The sequence below is a fragment of the Chenopodium quinoa genome, unplaced genomic scaffold (genome assembly GCF_001683475.1).
Source record: "Chenopodium quinoa cultivar QQ74 unplaced genomic scaffold, ASM168347v1, whole genome shotgun sequence".
Classification (NCBI taxonomy): domain Eukaryota; kingdom Viridiplantae; phylum Streptophyta; class Magnoliopsida; order Caryophyllales; family Amaranthaceae; genus Chenopodium; species Chenopodium quinoa.
This window is the reverse complement of record NW_018743518.1, coordinates 1,158,813-1,180,588: the sequence shown is the minus strand read 5'-3', so window position 1 is coordinate 1,180,588 and position 21,776 is coordinate 1,158,813. Positions and strand designations below refer to the sequence as shown.

General features: G+C 33.7%; 1 protein-coding gene and 1 long non-coding RNA gene across 5 annotated transcripts; one reads left to right on the top strand and one right to left on the bottom strand.

Annotated features, from left to right (window-relative positions):
- The first annotated feature begins 1,511 nt into the window (after window positions 1–1,511).
- Window positions 1,512–16,276, top strand: LOC110740056 (MADS-box transcription factor 23-like). Of its 2 annotated transcripts, none has more exons than XM_021920544.1 (9): window positions 1,512–1,783; window positions 2,263–2,449; window positions 7,598–7,679; window positions 13,612–13,673; window positions 15,082–15,181; window positions 15,301–15,342; window positions 15,431–15,514; window positions 15,646–15,800; window positions 15,900–16,276. In XM_021920544.1, the coding sequence occupies exons 2-9, from the start codon at window positions 2,268–2,270 to the stop codon at window positions 15,913–15,915; spliced, it is 723 nt and encodes a 240-aa protein (XP_021776236.1). In that variant the 5' UTR covers window positions 1,512–1,783; window positions 2,263–2,267; the 3' UTR covers window positions 15,916–16,276. The 2 variants fall into 2 exon arrangements, with proteins under 2 accessions (XP_021776236.1, XP_021776235.1); XM_021920543.1 differs by having other exon boundaries at window positions 7,562–7,679.
- On the bottom strand, window positions 6,848–19,398 carry LOC110740057. 3 transcript variants are annotated; one of them, XR_002514980.1, is made up of 8 exons: window positions 19,227–19,398; window positions 19,094–19,140; window positions 14,447–14,507; window positions 13,855–13,916; window positions 10,330–10,462; window positions 7,650–7,730; window positions 7,299–7,555; window positions 6,848–7,215 (listed from the first exon to the last, which is right to left on the bottom strand). It is a non-coding gene; the product is annotated as an uncharacterized LOC110740057 (long non-coding RNA). The 3 variants fall into 3 exon arrangements; XR_002514981.1 differs by having other exon boundaries at window positions 7,299–7,730; window positions 13,855–13,910; XR_002514979.1 differs by having other exon boundaries at window positions 7,299–7,730; window positions 19,227–19,397.
- Between the last annotated feature and the right edge of the window lie 2,378 nt (window positions 19,399–21,776).

Genomic DNA, 21,776 nt, shown 5'->3' with positions numbered 1-21,776 from the left:
TCTTAGCCATTGCTGCTAAGATAATTGCAAGATGATCTTGGTTAGGAATTTGGCTTAAAGATTTTTGAAAGTCTTCCCCACAGACGGCGCCAACTTGTTTCGGGTGAAAACAATGGGACCTTGTCGAAGGTCCGCTGAAACGGAGAAGGCTGGATTCGGTCCAAGTTATGTTGGGCCGAAGGTTTCCTGCACAGTAAACACACGTAAACTAGCCTCGGGGGTGTTGCCGAGGAAGGCCCCTCCGATGCTAAAGTCAGTACAATGTGTAAGAAGAGGACACTATGCAAGAGAGTTTGTTGCTTGAGGCTTTTATGGAATATATCAGAATATATCAATGAACATATAAATGAACATATGAATGAACCTATGAATGTATCAATATTGATGGCTTTTATACCTCATCATACATGGAGAGGTTGGGCCTTAGCCCAATTGGCTTGCTTTGTGGGCTGACCTTTGACTTTAGCACAATTGGAGAGTTGAACCTTGACCTTGGGCTTTTAATTGGATCATTTAATGCCTAGGCCCAATTGGACTAAATTGGACCCAAACAAAAAGTATATTGCCTGGTGATGCAAAGTTACAATAACTTACTGCAAAATATTTAAACGTTAAAACTATCCCTTATGAATTAGCAGTAATAAGGCTCTAAAATTAAACGTTAAAACTACCCCTTATGAATTAACAATAATAAGGTTCTAATAGTTCGTTTGGTCTAAACTTATTTTATTTGAATTTATTAATCTTATTATTTTATTTTATTTTATTTTATTTGAAATTAATTTTCTTAAATTATAAATAAATTTTTTTCCTTAAATAAAATAAGTGAAATAATACAAAACAAACAAACCCTACGCTACTCATTTTCTCTTGAAAAAACAGCGCCGCTCGCAATAAGTTTTTATTCATCCTTCTCCTTCTCCATCTCCATCTCCTTGAAGCATCATACTTCATCCATAATTACACACCCTTGTTAAAGAGACTGAATTCAAGCTACTAATTACATATTTTAATAGAGAATCAAGGTTGGCCTAGTGGTTGAATGCCCTCCTTCCACCCTTGTGAGAGGGGTTCAATTCTCAACCCAAACAAGTGGGATCCCTTATGTCCCCCTACTTGCAAGGAAAAACATATTTAATTAGCTTTTGGGGATAATCTATTTAATTACAGTACAAACCAAGAAATAAACAAATATAGCAATGTCCAATTAAAATTAAGCCGTTGTAATTGGTGTGGCATATCTCATGTAAAGATTTGTCGCTGATTCACTCGACACTTGTCCAACAAATACGAACGCGAGTGACTTAATTTATCTCACTCGCGCGAGTGGGGGTCTCCTAATCCGGTAAGCAGTTTTTAAGGGCAGTATTAACATACTTAGCGCTCCTTGTTTTAGGTTTTTTAATTAATTAAATAATGCTAATACTATAATTAAATTTTAATTAATTACATAGTTGGCTTTGTTATTGATATCATAGGAATTTATAATATCATCATTGTTAGTTATAGTATATTAGCATTAATAAAGTGTCTATAGTGTAATTGAAGCTTTCTATTTTAAAAACATTTCTATTTTAAATACTAATCCGTACACGATGTCTTATAATATAACTCTATGAATTAAAAATTAAACGACTTTCGAAACAAAATTTCCAATAAATTTTGAAAGAGAGAGGAAAAGAAAAAAGAAAAAAAAAAGGAAAAAAAAAGTCTATCAAATATAGCTTCTTCTCTAATAAGTTTGTCCTTGCTCATTATCAAAAGCTGCTCATCAACTCTTATAGTAAGTCAATCTCTCTTTCAATCTTTTCTTCTAAAAGAAACTTTTTTGTTTTTGTATTTCCTATCAAATAAATATAAATCTTTCTCTCCCCTTTCTATACTAGATAAATGATACAAGTATGTTCATCTAAAAAAAAAAACTTTAATTTTTTTTAATTAGAAAAAAATTAATTAAACTTTATCATTAAATTTTGTTGGTATTCATGTGAATAATTCATGATTTTTACCGCGAGATCTGATCTTTTACATATTGTTATTAAGAAATAATATTATGAAGTAATTTATATCATTAATATGGCTCCAATGCTATTGGGGTTCATGTTTTTGTGAGTGGATTGATTATAATTTATTTCCATGCATAATAAGTCTTCAATTTTGCTTTAATTTAGTTCTATGTTGTATCATGTATGTATTTATCTTCTTAATTATATCGTCTTTTATTTTTGATTATGACCTAAAGTGATTGAAAATGTTGTATAGACAAAATGGGGAGAGGAAAAATTGTGATCAAAAGGATTGACAATGCAACGAGTAGACAAGTAACCTTCTCAAAACGAAGAAGTGGATTGCTTAAGAAAGCTCGAGAATTATCAGTCTTGTGCGATGCAGAAGTTGGAGCAATTATCTTTTCTAGCACCGGAAAACTTTATGACTTTGCAAGCACCAAGTATGTTTCATTTTTCTAGATATAATGTTTTCTTCTCATCTAATTCTTTTGATTAGTATCCTTAATTATCATGTTCTTGATCGATGGGTTAGAAAAAGAAGAAATTTATAAGAATCAATTAATATACATAGTATTATTTTTAGGGAATTCATTCCTATATTTTGATCTTAATCTTTTTCTTTGCATAGAGATTAAAATAATTTTTTATGTGGATATAAGTCAATAAGATGATTATCAATCAAATTAAACATCTCATAAGCTAGTATACTACATACATGATTTGTTGTTTTTGGTTAAAATTGAAGAAAATAAATTGGAATATTCCTTAACTTATACTTTTAACTTTTCTCTCTTTTTTTTTTTTAGTGCAAAAGAGAGGCTAAGTCCCTAAAGAAACAAATAAAACAAGCAAAATTAGGGGGGATTTGGCGAGGCATTGCATAGCAAAACCTATATACAAGTATAACGTCATCCTCATATAAATCTCATTACAAGAAAATTTCACGTGTGCAATTGGAGAACTAAAATTACATTTGTGTAGTCCTAAAACCCAACATACATGTTTTATGAATTGTTTCTTAAAAAAAAAAATTGTTTTATGAATGGTAATAGTGCTATTTTATTGGAGTAAAATACAATTAGTAGCTGATTAATTAAATTTATTAATGAGTGTGTACAAAGTTGTAATTGATTTAAAAATTTTCCTTTGAGGGGGTTAAAATTACTGGTGTTGAATCGAACTAATGTCTAATATCTTCAAGGGACTATGTCTTTTTATGTTCGATAATATTAATCTTGACATCAAAATATTGAGTGCATTGAATTCACTTTGGTAATTGAAGATTGCCTCTACTGTTCATCTTATTTTCACTAATATCAAGAATAGATGAGTGTTGATAAGGGTTAATTAGGTTATTGAAGTTCAATTTACAAATAAACTAAGTTCCAATAATGCCTAAAAAGTTTGCTAAGTTCGGATGGATATAAAGATAAGTATAAACCAAGTTAATAGAATACACCCTTCATTTCAACGAATATAATTTTGCCTACTACGTAATTTTATTACGTATAGTGACCAATTGCAAACTTACCATCTAAATTGATTAATCCTATCGCTATACATCCGATCTCAAGATTTATTTCTTTCTATTTCTCCTTAAGAATTTTTTCCTAAGCCTTTTCTAATCTAAAGTTTCATAGTTGAATCGTTCCCAAACATCTTCTATCCCATATTAATTTTCATTAGATCAATTTGTAGGATAAATCAGTTGATTATCTTTCCTCAAACTTACATCTTGATTTTACCATGTATCATCCTTAGATATTAATACATGTCTATTGTCAAGTGTTCAAACAAACATGAGTAAGCTATCTCACTTTGGAAGTTGTAGCTAAAAAGAACTTCTAATCTTTAGTGTCTATCTTATTATCAAACAATTTTAAGATAAAACCAAATTACTGACTTCGTATCTTATCTAGATAGACTAATTTGCCCTCAACTAATAATAACATTAGAATTTTTTAAAGTTATTGTTATTAAGCTTATATGTCCGAACTTATTAATTATCTGAAATTATCAGTATTGAACTTATCTTATTGCCTAACTAGTGAAAATAAGATGGTAAGAATGAAATCTTGAAGTTAATTATTAGTACTTCGTAATTCCTAAACTCAAATTATTAGCTAGAACATATCATTATTGAACTTATATAAGCTACACTTATTATATATCCTTGAAATAATCTTATTAAAACTTACTACTGTACCTTTAATTATTCTATCTAAACTTATCTAAACTTTATTAACCTTAGTTTGAATTTATTTTATCTAAAGCTAATAGCACTTAACTTACATTGTTTGAACTTATCAAAGCTTATAAGGCCTAAAATTAGCGAAAATTAGGTGTGGAGAATGGAGACATACTTAGTTTAATTCGTACTATATGCTAATTCTACATATAACCCTAGTGGTTTAGTTGAAATGAACCTCGTTATGAGATTATTTGTATATTGCGCATGCTCTTCCTCCACAAATCGAAAAGGATAAATCCATATATATATGATACTGTCCAGCCTCGAGTAAGACCATTTCATCATCAGGACCACCATCAAAACAAAATGTTCAAGAATTGCCCTCAATTGATTACATTGCATGGTTCTTTAGCTATTTAACTTGTTCGACATTGATTATTATTACACTGTCCCAACCTCTCATAGTTAAAATTTTGGCATAAGCTAATATTGTATTAATAGTATAATCTACATCCTTATTAATATTCTTGATTAAAGGACAATGTTAGTTATATATATATATATATATATATATATATATATATATATATATATATATATATATATATATATATATATATATATATATATATATATATATATATATATATATATATATATATATATATCATAAACTAGTACTATATACGTGAGGTATGTATTTATCTATGTTCCTTTTTAAGATATAGTCCAATGTTGTGAACAAGTAAAAGGGAGTACAGACGTACGTACAATTTGATGCCTTTTTACTTTTGTTGGTTTGAGTGAAAAGACATAGAAGCATGAATTGATCAGGGATTTCTTGTCAGTATTGAGCTTAAGTTATTGCAGGAGAGGCTCTAATTTTGGAAGTTCTACATTTATACATTTAGTACTGTTTTTCATGATTCCTTATTGTATTTTGTATAATTTCAAGTCCTATAATAATCTTGAACTTTTGAATCAATAAAATTTATTTTTTCCTTCCCACTAGTGATAGTAAAAAATGTTGACGTTTTATATTTTTATTGGTCAATTTTTGCACACTAGACTATTATTATTCCTTATCCTGATATTATTTAAATCTGTTAAGAATTATATTTAAAATTGTATATAGTATTATATTAAAACGTATATATTGAAAATTTTGTGCATGAATGTGATGTTAGGAAGGGATAAAGGCACATCAAATGTAAATTAATTTTATCATTTTAATGTGTGATTTATCAACATGCACAACCACAAGAAAAAACAAACAAACAAACTAGTGTTTCAAGATATCACTTGACAAATCTCCAACAGGTTTAATATCAAAAGATGGGAGAGTTTGACCACACAATTGTTCTTGCTGCTTACATGTGAATCCATCATTTTACTTGCAATATGAAAAAGTCACTTCATGGGTCCTCTTTTCCACCTTATTGGGCGCAATCATTTATACGAAGTAATAGGTTTAATGTTCCTAAGACATCTTCAAATCTTATAAATCTGCATTATTAAAATAAACGAGTCGTAATCTTAATTGAGAAAGGGGATGGGCAAAGAACATTAATATGCTCTAATTAATACCCGTGATAATTAAATCTTTAGTGTGCAAATTCTGCTAAGCATAAATCCTACTCTGAAAAGAGCCTAACCAAATACAACATGATTCTAGATCCAATTGATAGATTCTGTGTGCCAATATTCTTTTCTCTTCTAATTTAATGTGGGATAATTAGATTGAAATCTGATCTCACAACTCAGATGTGAACTATCAGTTAATCTCTTAACATATATTCTATCAACAAAGCTAACACTCATCCCAAAGAAAAATCACTAACTACAATTCACAAAATCCTTACCCTCCAGGGTTAAACAAATTGGTGCATAAAGATGTGTTAAAGTGGACACTTTATTCACTCTCAAAACAGAAGATATTGGTTCAACTCTCATTAATTGAAATAAGAACTAAATCAGTTCATTGAAAGTATACTCAATTACATTAGAAACCAATTTAATCAATTAAATTTCAGATGATATTTAAATAAAAAAAAAACAGTAGAGAAAATGCACTTGCAAAAAAGTAAGTTTGAACACTTGAGCCTTGAGCATGCTCCAAAGCAGTCAACGATCTAAAATAGTCTTCTTTCGATGAAAATTAATCTTTTTTTTCTTTTTTCTTTTTTTTGGGCAGATGAAAATTAATCTTATAACATAGGTAATACCTAAATTGAATTCAGGAGCAAATACATAAAAGAGACAATAAAAAAAGTCAGGATTACTAACAAAAAAAAAAAATCTCTAAACACTACAGTACAATCAATAGATGGGAGTGAAGAACTCAAATTATAGAAGAGAATACTATAAATACAATAAATAGAAAAAATTTACACAAAATTGATGAACAGTGAAGATTAGGGTTTCCCACAAAGGTGCCTAGAACTACCAATCATGGAGGTCAAAAGATTGGAGAGAGAGAGAGCGCTATGGGTTCGAGGCTTGGAGTCCTTCAAGAAAAGTATGTATTCATTCGTGTTAGGGTTTACCACATTGTCGGTATATAATTAAAAAGACAATTTAAAACTTTTCAAGCATGTATCCAAAACCGATACAATAATGCTCTCGAGTACAAATAGACATAATAATGGAGACAAAATTTTAATAAGTGGTCAGATGAAGAACATTTAATAACAAAATATGTCCATACTCTCTTGACATACCAGATTGCTGAAAGCTGATAGCTGTTATTAGCAATTTTGTACAAGTAATAATGTATTCTACTGGTCAAAACAGCTAATAAGTTAATGAAATCATACACCAATCTGTTGTCCAAATAAAACCATACTTTTTATTCATAAACATCTCTTAAAGGTAAATACCCCCTACTTCCATGCCAAGAGAAAAGAGCCTCCTTCACATTCCTTAAGCATGTTGCTCTTCAGTGGCTCAGCATGTACTTATAGTCTTTCGTTCACATTCATCATAGTCTGATTTAACCATCGTCCATTGATGTAGCTATAAAATTCGTTGACAAAAACATTTTAGTTCAAACTTTAGGGAGCTGAATACGGAAGAATATAGAGAACATAAGACATTACCTATACCATAGTGTTTATCATCCTTGTATCCTTGAATTAATTTGTGCAGCAGCAGAAAGCTCTTCAGCTCCGCCTTCTTTTCCGTGTTTCTGAATGAAGTTACTATAGGGTAGCTACCTCTTCTTGTTAGACCTCAGTGATCATCCTGTTAGCTAGCATCTCACTCAGAGAGAGGGGAGGGGTGTCATGGCAGGAATATAATTGAAAGTGTCATTAAACCCGCATTACCATGAACATTAATTTCTCTACATTCATCCCTGTAGGAATAGTGACATTGATATTCTGAATGCTACTTTCAGCATGAAAATGGTGATTGAAAGATACAACAAAATGAAGGAAGAGAACAACCACCAGCTGTCATCTGCTGCTTCTGAACTTAAGGTAAGCAAATTTTATCACTTGATCAATCTTGCTCTAACAAAAAAGCTTGACCTGCATTTATCATCCCATATTCTGTGACTTAGTTTGCACATGTAAACAATAGCAAGACGGTGCAGAAATAACATGCACACAGTTTTGTAATTATTCTTTTTCTGTAAGCATGCAGTAGGTTACACAATTAAAAGATAGATGCAACTAAACAAGGAGAAGAAGAGTAACCAAGGAAGGTTGATAATGTACATAATATTGATGCAACTACATAATCAATTAAAGACCATTTTCAGACATTCGAGTGGCTGGACCTTCCCAGTTCCCACTCTGTGACACCAACAAAGTAACAAGCTAAAACAACGCAAAGCAAAATTGTTACAACTATCTAATATATTTACTCCTCTCTCTTTCTACCTTCCTCAATATATCAAGTTGACAGAATTCTTGTTCGTTAACCTTCTCTTTCCTCTAATTTATGCTCTTCTTATTTCCCAAGCTACCCATAATTATAAACGAATAATAGTCATTCTCCATAGTAACCTTCCCACAAAGCCAGTCTACAACAAATATTCCAAACGGGACACATACTCTACTATCAAGCCATCAGCACATCAGACACCAAGTTAAGCTAAATTAAACATACCCAATGAACTGACTCCACTAAAAAGCGCATTTGCTGAGTCCCCCTTCCATTCTTTGCTGAATAATCATTAAATATGGAAGAAAATCTAGTGTGTGGAAAGGAGACATGGGTGCAATACCGTAGTGAAAACTAAGGTGCAGAAGGAATATGTTGTTGTGGCTGATAAAATTCCTCTCGTCCCAAATTCTTTTGCACACTTGCCTATTCCACTATGGTTCTAGTTCTAGGGAATACATACACTAGTGTTTACTTAGAAAATCAGTTTGTCAGTGGCCATGAAATAATAATCAGAATTGCAGTAAACAGTGGTAACAGAACTCAAAAATTGACACCAACTTCAAAGTCTATCAGAGAGGGCAGAGGGCAGTGAATCAAAATAATTCAGGGGAAACAGCTTGAAGAATAGAATGAACATCAAGACGGAGAGGAAAATATAGAAAGACAAAAAGAAGACGACAAAATAACATAAGTGACACCTGTAAAAGGAAGGAACAATTTTGACAGAGAGATGCATGATTATCAAAATGGGCTAGACTTATCCTTTTTGTAAAAGTGCATACCCAATCTCATAATCTGGGTTCTGCCATTGGTTTGGAAAGGAGCAGCAGCTCAAATGATGTGACTTCTTTTAGTACATTGACTATTGGTTGATAGAGAAGTAATATTTCTGGCACCAGCCTGTAAATGAAGTCAAGAGCTCTAGAAGTTCATAGCCTAGGCTTGTCTTACCACCATTTTGGAGCAAAAGTCTTTCCCTAATGCAGGAAAGGGACTAAGAAAGCTTGGAATTTTGGCTCATCAAATCCAATAGCTTGAAAAAAAGCAACCCTCATCAATTTAATGCTACAATTCTTTCCTTTGTCATGTTCTGAGCTTGTGATCTTTGAAAACAACCCTATTAGGAAAAAAAGGAAAGTTGAGGAAAGGTGCAACTTATCTTGTTACCAAGGGAGTTTCTCTTCCCTCTATCTCCCGTGCTAGTATTTAGCTCCTTTTTTAAGGTCAGGGATGATGAAGGAAAAATTGGAGAGGAAAGGAGCTGGGAGAAAATCCTTCCCTGCTACTCACCTCTCGTAACAACTCCTAAAGAATCAAATAGCACAGCCCCAATACTTAGAAACTTTATCATAACATAACCAAGAAATCCTACAAGTAACAGACATAAATAACCCCCAAAAAAGGAAGAAATAAAAATCCCAAATATTAATTTATGTCTTACAGTAATCCAAACATTTCTAAACCAATCTCCAGCATAAGATGATCTACTACTCTCACCAAAATAGAGTTGAAATATTGACTACCTCAAAGATGCCACAAGATTGCATTACATGAAAAACTTCCAAAATGCTGGTTTCCTCTTTCCAAGTCTCATAGGCATCAGTGGCTGGAGATTAAAGAAAGATATAGGGTGCTATAACAAAATGCAGATGTTACAGCACATTCAAAGTGAGGAGAAAATGAAAGCAAGTACAGGCATTGTCCAGTGTATCACTTGATGAAGGTATGAAGCAGCAAGTAAAACCAAGAAGTACTCTGTTATATCTAGAGACCAGCTATATAAGAAACCAAGAAGTATTCTACAACCACCCAGCCACCAGAAAATCTTTTGCCATCCTGATATTCTACACCCTGGGTAGAAATCGTACAGAACATATGCTGATGCATTAAACAGATTGAGCCATTGAGAGTAGGGGATTAAGGTACGCAGTTATGAGAGGTTAGAGATGTGTACTTCCCTCTCAACCACTTCCTTTCTCACATCTATCGAAAAAAAGTTAGTAGTTTTACAGATAACACCGTGACAAGATCATGGTGTCCGCTTAGTATTTTATTGTATCCAGAAAACAGTGTTTCCTACCATTTCTGACAAAATTTAAATCCAGACCCCAAAGATCTTGTTCTACCCATAAATACATCTATTATTTTCCCTCTTCATCTAAGCAGCTTCATTCAACCACCATCCTCGCTTACAAGAATACCACATAAGTCATAAAAACAGGGGCTGTGGCAACTTACGAAGCATGAGCTGCAGTTCTCGCATGAAGTAGCTATAGCAGAAACACAAAAGCTCTTGCCAGCAAGCCTATAAACTAATTGCCTTATGTTTCATTTGCAGAAGATACCTGCAACTCAGAAGAGCCTCAAAGCCCTGCAACAATCAGTAAATATTTCATTAAAATATAGTTCGTTTCTTTTTTGGCAGCAGGGTGCCAGGTAGCCCGGATTCAACAAGGCCACAACTCAGAAATAGCATGAAAACAACACGTATGCAAGTGATCAAACAGTGCCAGCCCATTTACAAGAAGACTACTTCCTCGAAAGGCATGCTTGAAATGGGGATAGAGCATTAAGGGGTAATAAGAGTCAAACTAAGATGGATCTGGTAGTTGTGCGAGAAAATGAGGTAGTGATGGTATGATTACAAGGAAAATGAGATAGTGATGGTGCGACTACAATAAAAATGAGATAGTGATGCTGTGATGATAAAGGAGGGAAGGGAAACTATTACCCTCATTTTGGGGTAATTGTTACCCTAGTATAATGGTGGGCAACTATTACCCCTATTATGAGGGTAATAATCTACCCATCTCTCTCTCACTTCATCATACCACCAGTAAGATCTTTCCTTTATCACCACCTCATGCTACCCCCTAAATTATTACCCTCAATCCAAGCATGTCCTAAAAGGAAAAAAATCTTCATTTTTATTTTGACAACAAAGATAAGCATGAGATCAGGTATTATGAAATACAAAATAAAACAATGGTAATTTTGTCCTCTTCAAAGTGAGAGAATGCTCCACTCTAAGGAAACACAAACTTTTTGCCCTTATATACTAAACAAGCCTACTGAAGCATAGCGCTGCAATGACTATTTCTTCTTGATCAGTCTCCTTCCCACTGGTCAAGGACTCCAATTAACCACTAAAACTCTAAAAGACACATCAGCCCCACTCTAAGCATCTCACACTTTGTTCAGGTTTTACCGATGTAGGCTATAGATCATCCTAATCAATCACCCTACTCTATCACTATAGTATGTTGATGCCAATTTGTTTTAGGCAAGAGATTCTAAGTACAAGAAAACAAATAATCCCTCCAGCCTGTTTCACATTCTAAGGTCTTTGAGACCAGATTTTGATCATTATCTGTAATCAATACACGTTATAATCCGTCCCATGATTAACTCACCCTACAAATTCGCAAAGACTAAGGAGAGTGAAAAAGGTTGATGGGTGGATGTGACACTCAGATTTAGAGAGAGAAGAAAAAAAAATTCCTATGAAAAGATGTTAAAAGGGAACTTGAAACCTTGACTAGGGGTACCTAAACCTCAAATTCTTGCGGGTTTTCTCTTTTTAAGTGCTCCAACACATGTCCCATGAAATCATCTTCCACATTTATGAAAGCTAACGTATCATCATTCTTCTTTTCCAAGCTACAAGAACAGCAGTAACTTATTTGTGTTATGGTATATTTACATGAAAAGCAGTACTATGTTGCACAATGTTTAGTAGGTAACACTATTTAGAATATGTTTTTGAGTGTCAATCGAAAAAATTTGACTATTCAATGCCAATAAGGGGAATATAAGGTAGTAAAGGCCCTTAATAAAAGGCCTGTAATTATCAATGCAAAAATTAGATGAATTATTCCTGTAAGAATCTTTTCTTAGAAATAAGATGAGTCATATCATAGGCATATAAATCACCACTATTCTTACTATTCCTTAAATATCTACCAACAACAAAAGCCACTCAAACAATTAAGCGAGTGCATTACACTACTTTTGAATTCAATCACTCTTACCCTTAATAGTAACTCTTATAATCTTATGTGAGACAGATATATGATAAGATATATAGAATGACTTTAGATAGGATGTAGGGGTGATCTTTATGAGTAACTAGAGGATTATGTGATAAAATCTCCATCCTTGGCTACCCTTTATTTTCTGCTCAAACAATTTTCTCTATCTGATCCAATCTTGAAGAAGTCTTTCTTTCTTTCAGCTAGAAAGCATATAAGGATGCTAAACTTGACATGAAATTTGCAACCCATAGGGCATGTCAGGCAAATCATCTACCTCAACAATTGATACCTCTACATTAAACTCAAAAATAGTTTTTCCTACACACTCAATTCATGAACCCTAACAAACTTCAAGGTTCCAGCATCTACTGTTCCTAAAAGCACAGTGCATATGAACTTCCTGCCTTTTGCTTCATAAAAGAGCTCTTACAAAACCTGACTCATTTATGTTAGAATAAAGTTGTGCTCTTGAGTCTTGACTTCTTTCATTGTGCCAATAAGCTAAATGACCTTACAAAGCATGACTACAGAGCCATTATCCAGATCCAATATTGCAATTGTCTCATCTCACACCTCTTCCAAATTCCAGCCAAGTCTATCTCATCTTACGTAAGGCATCATCTTATCAATTGTGGCAAGTGCTGTGGCAATTTAATGTAATGCTTCCAAATTTAAAATTTAATGAGGGCTCAAACTCCCTATTAATATATTCCCTGCAGTTAGTTCTAAATATTTTCTAACATTATTGTACATAAATTACATATCCTAAACTTGTACTTTTAAAACTGAAGCTTCAGAAATTTCTTGCTTGTCATATGCATATGAAAATTTCAAATTTCCGGCAGTCACTTATCGAGGGAAATGCATATTTTAAAATGAAAACACAAAGAACAGCGACTAATAAACTAACCATAAATTCACCGCTAACCACAATCTGAAAAACTATACCAATACACTGCAAAACAAGATACCTAGGCAACTACATAGCTAAGCTGGATGAATTTATCCTGTCAGATGGTGATAGTGATGAGGTTGATAATCAATCTAGGCAATAAACATGGAGTTGAGGTCACAAATGGGAGGGGGAGGAGAGACATGGGAATATTGGTATAGGTAAAAAGGGATGAGGTGATCAGATGCTAAAGGGCTAATAATACCTTTTTACGTGAAAGGTAAAACTTCTAAAGGACTCAATTTTTTTAAGGAAATACCAAAATAATTATAAGAAAAGGAAAAAAAAATAACAATGACAATGACAGAGGACTGATTTTTTCCTTCTTTATCTTTCATGACACCTTGTATAGATTTATCGTGCTACCAAATGTGATGTCTGAACTAAAAGAGCCCCCAATACTACCATCTCAGCATTACATGTAATGCCCAAACCCTATTTCGGTACCTAAATAATTATATAACATTACATGTATCAGCATGAAGTATGTAAAATTAAAAATGACAATAACATTTCTCCGATTTCTGGTTACAGTTTTGGCAAAGGGAGGCAGCAAACTTGAGGCAACAACTGCAATATTTACAAGAAAGTCACAGGTAAACAATACTTTGACCTTAAACTCGATATTAAAATATGTGGTTGCAATTATCTTCAAAAAAATGTGGCTGCACGATTATCAAATAATATACTATGATATTTTCCAAGTGGATCACCAAGAGCCTGAAAATTGTTATACACTTTGGTCAGCAAGTAGCCATGTTATGATACCAAACATACCTGTGATTTCTATATGGTGGTTTGCCAAAATTCTGTCAGATTCCAGCATCATACCCCTGCAGCTGTCATTACAATGACTTTAATTCATCTTTTACAAATATTACAATATATAAAGAAAGAACTAAACAAAAAAGCAAGGGGGAAAAAGTATGCATTACAGAAAGAGTAATATTTCAAACACCATCTATCAACATTTACCAACGATATTCAGAAATTTCAAGAAATATTGTATTTTGGATTGAGCATCAAATTATAGTAGGAGATTCCCAACTGCTTCCGAGAATTCAAATTTAAAAAATGGGCATGTCAAATCATTCTTGTTTTATACAAGATATCACCTAAATGACTGCAAGTATTCGTGATCTAATCCCAGATGGAACTGATCATGACTTTTAGTTCTGATACACTACCTATATCCCTCAAAACAAAGATTCAAGATTCAGCTTTTGATCTTCAAGTGAAAGGTAATAGCTAGAAAGACACAAGTAAAATATAGCTTGCACAAGCAATATGATGGTCCCAATGACTAGCAGCATACATCATTCAAGCGCACAATACTGAAAACAGGTAGCTCAAATCATAATTCATGTACCTAAGTAATATGATTGCTTGTCTTCAAATCCAAGATGGATGAGTAGCACAAGAGAATAAATCTGTTCCAGGAAACAATAGTTCACATCAGAGAATAACAACTGGTTGGAAATAACCTAGTGTGTATGTGCTAATCAATGCATCAATTTGCCAGCCATAATGTACTTACAAAAAAAAAATAAAAAAAAAAAAAATAAAATAAAATAAAAAAAACAAAAAAACAAACAGAAAAACAAACCCACAAGTTCTACAGTGGTAGAAATATAGAAAAGGGAATAGTCATAAAACACATTCGGGCTACCAAAATAACAAGGTAAACAGCTATATGCATCCTAGAGGAATCTGCTATTTATTTTTATTTTTTTAATAAAGATGAAAGACAGTTGCTTTCTGGAAAACCCAGTTAGTATAATTCAAAGAATCAATGAACCTCCAATAGATTAAAAACCACCACAAGTCAGGCAGGAATGACACATATTGAAACTGTAAAAGTTATCTACTCCAAGAGGACAACAAAGACACTTGGCTACATATTACAGTAACATTTTAAATTTTGACATGCAAACAATTTCAATATTCAACAGATTTGCAAAAAGTTCCGCCTCTATCTCTTAGCATCCAGTTTGATGGTTGCAGGAAACTTATGGGACAAGAACTTTCAGGTTTAAGCATCAAAGACATGCAGAACTTGGAAACTCAATTGGAAACAAGCTTGAAAAGTGTAAGAATGAAAAAGGTCTGTAATTTATCTGCTGCACAAGTTCCACACCCATCAGATAAAAACCTCCAACCCTTTACCCGACTTCAATTCCTAAATGCAAACACAACAATTAAAAACTTTGCTATTGTTTGCAGGACCAACTCCTATCTGAAGAGATCAGAGAACTTAACCAAAGGGTCACTTCATCAACAATATCTACTAATTTTTATTCTATTTATTTATGCACATGACAAAGTGTGCTGAAAGTTGTTGAACTTGTTGCAGGGAGCTATAATTCATCAACACAATATTGAGCTATATAAGCAATTAAATCTCGTGAAACAGCAAAATTCTGAGCTACAAAAGCAGGTATCAAACAGAGAGGCTATTTTATGCAGAGAGACCGTTAATATAATAAATGAAATCAGCTGTAAGAAAAAAAAATAATTTCTGATGACCCTCGGTTTGCTAGTGTGTCTAAGAAAGATTCTGAATTTCAGGTGTGCACAACAGAGGAAACGAATCAGATACAGCAACACCCACACATGTCATATAATGTCAATAATGATTCTCACATGAACACGGCAATCAATCTCCAGCTAAGCCAACCAGAGCAGCACAATGATGAAACATCAGCAAAAAATATGAAACTATGGTACTTTGACTCTCCAATCAACTAAATTTTTTCAGAATTTCATAAAAATAATCAAGGAGCAAATATATTTTACACTAATAAGGCACGTTTTGTTTGTAGCTTGCAACTACATTAGCAAAGCTAGTACTGTACATGTGTCCAGTGTCACACCAAATGCTAAGCCAAGCATTACAACAGACAATTCTACTTGAATGGGATGATGCACGTGATCATAGAGAAAAAAGCATTCAGCAACATCTACAGGTTTGGTATGATTTGGTACATAGCGATAATTTAGTATAGCAGACCAATGACCAACAATAGCTTTCCATAATAAAAAAAACAGTAGATGTGCTTGTTAAATATTTTTTTTTTTTTGTAAGGTATGTAATTGTTCTTATGATGGTGTGTTTCACGAATTCAAATGCTTTTAGCTGTAGAGCCTTTTCTTGTGCAATAAAGATTATGAATCATTGGATTGATCAATTGAAAAATTACACTTCAGCCTGTAAAATTCAATTAGATAGAAGCTTTGCAATTTGTTAAGCCATAACTCCCTGTTGCTAAATTACAAGTATAGACCTTAGATTCCATGACGTCAAAGAAGGAAAGATGCAAGCTTCAATTTTAAAAAATTACTTCTAATTGCAGCAAAAGGCAGTGTACTTTTTTGCAATAATCTAAATTAGATAACGTCAAACAAAAATGTATATACTTTTGCAATGAGATCATTGTCTTATGATATAAACTAAAAATAACTTGGCATGGTTCTCTACTGTTTAATAAAGAAGTTTCATACTAGGAAACTGCAACAAGAATCATAGCAGCTGGATTTGTTAAAAAGGAAAACTAATGAGTCAAAGAGCAGAGAAACATAAATTGTGTCAATGATACTGCATCTACAGATAACTTGTAATGGTTTTCATGAAAAAGCTACATAAATTCAGGAAAAATATGGGAAATAACCTGCTATTCCAGCAGCAGCAGCTAAGTTTGTTCAAAACCCAACCAAGCTTCTTCTCATTTAAGAAAGAGCACAAAGCCATGGTTCACTTGTACCATTTAAGACTCCTAGAATGTTGTTCCTCACTTCTTTTTTTAATTTTTCTTTTTTAATGTAATGCATCAGACTCATGGATTAGAAACTATGGACCACATGAGAGCCAGTAAAAACATTACAAGAAGACATAAATTATTCCAGTATTGTCAGGAAACCTTGGTTTGCTAAGAATTTTATAAGGGACAAATTCAGGAAGGTTTGACAAGCAGGAGGAAAAACTGCTATGGAATTGTGTTGTGAGTAATAATAATTTAATGTGTATGAGCAGCACTATCCTGGGATCTCTTATGAATGAGCCTCAAAAAAAAAAATCTTGCGCCAAGAAGACCCATTTTGCTTTACCTATGGCTTAACAACATGGTTGACTCAGGGACATCACACTGAAACTGCTGAAAAATCCCATAGTTCCATAACAGGAAAGATGCAAAACATCTAATTCAGGATATGTCAATGCCTACAATTCTACAAAGCATACAACTCCCTTAGATTCTTGGGAAATATGATGTATGCAAACTGGACCACTATCCAACACAGATCATTTTGCTAGTGGAAACGTGGGATATTGGAAATATGATGTATGCAACAGTACTTCCAAGGCATGAAGCTACCTAATGGCCAAAACAGGCAGATGGCCATGCCCCCTCACTGATTTTAAGATATTGTGTTAGTCACTGACATAATGAACGAATGCAACACAGACAAATATACAATGGCTTTACGAACAAAATTGTTTGTATACTAGAGCTCCTTACAGAAAGTATAATTTGATATATGAGCACTTTGAATAACCAACTTTCTTTATAACCCCACACCAATACATCTCATTATGCTAACCCAAAATTTCCTCTTTGGAAGAAAGAAGTTAAACTAAGGCCAATTTGGGTTTTAAAGATGAATCACCGATCCACCGTATCAAATATTGTGCTAAAACAAAACCCCTAAACTTATATTTACCTTGAAACTGAGGACCTTAAATACTTGCAAGCTTTCGAAAAAGGAATTTCCAAATATCTTGTAGCTTTACCATCCTACCCTTAGTGAACCATATTTTTGAGCTTGATGACATTCTTCCTCAATAACCTCTTTCATTTACAAGTGTTTAAAGCTACAATACCTTTCACTATGCTTGGGTAAAAAGGTTATATAGGGAAAAACGTGGGGTGAGAAAATGAGTTACTTATTTTACCTTTATTTGGATACGACATAGAAGAAGAGAGGGGAATGGAATTGGAGAGATTCATTTCCTTTTCCCTTTTAGATGCCCAATCCCTTCACTATGGGGAACCCCCCCCCCCAACACACACACACACACACACACCTCCCTTTCTCTTCTCTAGTTCTCTCATCTTTCCTCCCCTCTCATTCCCTACGCCTCCACGACTGCTAACCAAATACATTGTAAGAGCTTCAATGGTAATGCAAACCAAATAGCATTTGGACACTTCTTCCTCGATTAGTTAAATAATAATAAAATCTAATTCACGACACACCACTTGCGACAGATCAATCAAATGACTTCATTGAGATTACAAAACAAACAAATACAAAGTATATAGACAGTAAGACAGCCATGTAATGGTATGCCAAAGCTCAAAGGAAATATTATAATTATATTAAATGAGGGTAATTAGCTGCATAATACCGAGCTCAAGGGACAATAGAAGCAACTTGCATAACCCACTTGCAGGATAAAGCAGATAATCATTGTTTCCTAGACCAAAATATTACGAAAAACTGATAGCATTGTACAAAACCGCAGTAGCGGACCAAGACAACGAGAGGAAATCAATAAATATATCTTTTTAGAAAACAAACCCATCAACAGCATTATTTAATTAAAATAAATCTAAATAACAAAATCAAGAGAACAAAACAGCATTATTCATGCATCTAACCCAGAAAAATATAACTAAAATCCATAAGATAATCTCCTTGTGCACGAAATTAATAGTTGTGTTGCTAGTGTACAAAATTAATAGTCGCGTTGATAGTGTAATTAACAGTCACGATGATGGTATAATTTAAATCTGAAACCGGATAATCTCCTTGTGTACGAAATTAAAAGTCGCGTTGATAGTGTAATTAATAGTCGCGATGATGGTATAGTTTAAATCAAAAACCAAAGTAAATATACAATACATTCAACAAGCTAGCAATAAAACCATTCAAAAGTTCATAACCACAACAAAATACACATAATCATCATCTTCAACATCATGCAATATTCGTATAAAAATTATGAAGTATAACGTACCATGATTAAAGCAACCTGGAACAAAAACATCTGATAATCAATTCAACCTAAAAAATAAAAATAAAAAATATTAATAATCGGTGCAATGGCATGTAATGCAAAGAAATTGATCATTAAGGAATTAGAAAATTACCCATGAAATTTTTTGAAGAATAGACTCAGAAAAATGGGTAAAATGAGGATACATTTTGCAGAAAACAAAGGGAATGAAGAAGAACCCAAGAACAGTAAAACACCATGGAAGGTAGGAAGAATAAAAATTAAAAATATGGGAAGCGTGGATTGGAAGAAGAGAGAGAAAAATATCTCAAGACACTATGGTATACCATACAATATTTTAGTATTAAAGTCCTTGTCAACTAAGGTGCCACAGAGAGATGGTATGTTATACTTCCTCCATTCTAATAATATTACAATAATGGGATTTTTGCATTATTCATCACTCTTGTTTAACCATATAACATTTCGTATGATTTATACATTAAACAAAATATAGTCATATGAGATTTTATTGGATTCGTCTCATAAAATACTTTCACAATATCAACTTTTTATAATTTTTACTTTTATGCAATTATAGATATTTAACATATAAAATATGTTTTGGGATGCGTAATTTCATCCTTATTGCAATATTATTGGAATAGAGGAAGCATTAGGAATCATAGAATTTTCTTCTAGTGATTCCATGAATGGCGTAAAATAGAGGTGATCAAAAAATCGGGTCGGACTGGGCCTTAACATGATACCTCGTGCCCAAACTCGCAAAAAAGTAGTGGGCTTGTCGAGCCAAAGCGGGTTTTTCGGGCCGGGTTCGGGCTTTTAACAAAAAATACATTTTTAAGCTTGCCCAAACCCACCTTATTTTCGAGCCAGAATAAGCCGAGCTAGCGGGCTGAGCCGATGTTGATCATCTCTAGTATAAAATCTCCATTAATTACCATCCTTTTGGTATTAACTATTTCTACCGGGTGACATAATTGACTATAACATTTGAGTTTACAAGTAATTTTACGAAGTTAATGTTTTTGTGTGACTGAACCATAACGGTCAATGATATAAACGAAATTTGATCTCATGTCTTGACTCTTGAGTATCATCCTTATTACTTTACCAACTAAGCTAAGCTAGTTGATCGTTCAAATCTTTATTGTAATAGGTGGATACTCTATACTATTTTCTCCCCATCTATCTTTTCTTCTATAATTGTGACTAGTGCGCAAATTTAATTTAGGCTCTTAATAAAGTAAAGTAAGTGTTTGGGGCAATTTGGAACCGAAATCTATCATCTAACTCATAATTGGTGAATTGTTTGAGCAAGTTAATACATGTTGGAATCACGACACAGATCTGAGGAAAAAGACTCTGCCAAGTTGATACCATATGTTATATACACAATTCTACAAGGAGATGAGCACTAGTAAGTTCATACATCACATAAATTTAGTCTACTCTTGCAAGGTGTAATATAATCAATTTAGGGGTCGTTTGGTTCGCAGGGGGTAATCGAAATGGAATGAACAAAGGGAAAGAAAGAGAATGGAATGGAAAACCTTTCCAAATAGTATGTTGTTTGTTTTTAAAAAAAATAAAAGGAATGGAACCACTAGTCCACCATCACCACACAGCCACACAAACACCTCATTCCTTCAAATTTCCAGCCATCACCCAGCCAACCCACCACCCAGCCACCACCTAGTCACACTCGCCGCCCCTAGTCGCACCTCCCCCACCCATCCCCGCCGTTCCTCGCCGCCCAAAAACCCCACCCTCCCCCCAAAACCTTCCCCTACCGTCCTCTTCCTCCTCCTCCCTGTAAAAACCCTAGAAACCCCTTTCTCATTCCCCCTCCGTCCTCTTTCCACTACCGACCACCCACCTACCATCCTTCAAAACCCCTCCCCTTCCCTCCCTTTTTGATTTCCGACCACCTTACCCAAAAACCTTGTCGATTTTCGGCTACCCCACCCACGAAACCAACGAAAATCCTCCCTATCGATGGTAGGTGGGTGGTTTTCGAGGGTAGGGGAAGGGTTTTTGGGCAGCGAAGAAGAAGGTAAGGTGCGGCAAGGGTAGCTGGGCGGTGGGCGACAATGGTCGGGGAAAGGAAGACGATGGCGATGGAGGTGCTACTGGGTGGCAGTTGGGTGGTGGGGGTAAGGTAAAAGGGTGGTGGCTAGTGTGTGTGTGGTGGTGGAGGGGTGGCTAAGGAAAGGGAATGCAAAAGGTAGGGGGTTGAGGAATGACTTTAGAACAATTTTAGGTAAACCCAAAAATAAAAATGGAGAATGAGAATGACAAAATATGAAAAACAAACACTTACAAAGGGAATCATTCCCATTCCCTTTCCCCATTATAGCTTACCAAACGGCCCCTTAGTCTAATCTTACAAGGCATACTTACAAATTATAATGTGTTCATTTCTTATTATTGAAGTTGTTTTAATCTGAAACTTTTAAAGTGTGCAGTGATTTTAATCTCACGAATTTGGCCTTTTTTTTTTTTAATCTTTTTTAGTCAAAATTATTACAAAGTACCTTATAACTTTGTGTTTTAAGTTTAGATCATGTTTATTACTATATTCACCCATAACTCAATAAGCTATAAGCCTATCACCAACAATTATACCATGTTGTGTTTTACCTTATTATAGTAAAAATATATATTCAAATAATTTAGACAA

What these genes read in the sequence shown, in the direction of transcription:
- LOC110740056 (XM_021920543.1), top strand. Translation starts at nt 2,268, where the DNA reads ATGGGGAGAGGAAAAATTGTGATCAAAAGGATTGACAATGCAACGAGT. An exon ending in TATGACTTTGCAAGCACCAA is followed by an intron (nt 2,450 to 7,561) that starts GTATGTTTCATT and finishes TCATCCCTGTAG; the next exon opens with GAATAGTGACATTGATATTC. An exon ending in ATTCTGAGCTACAAAAGCAG is followed by an intron (nt 15,515 to 15,645) that starts GTATCAAACAGA and finishes TCTGAATTTCAG; the next exon opens with GTGTGCACAACAGAGGAAAC.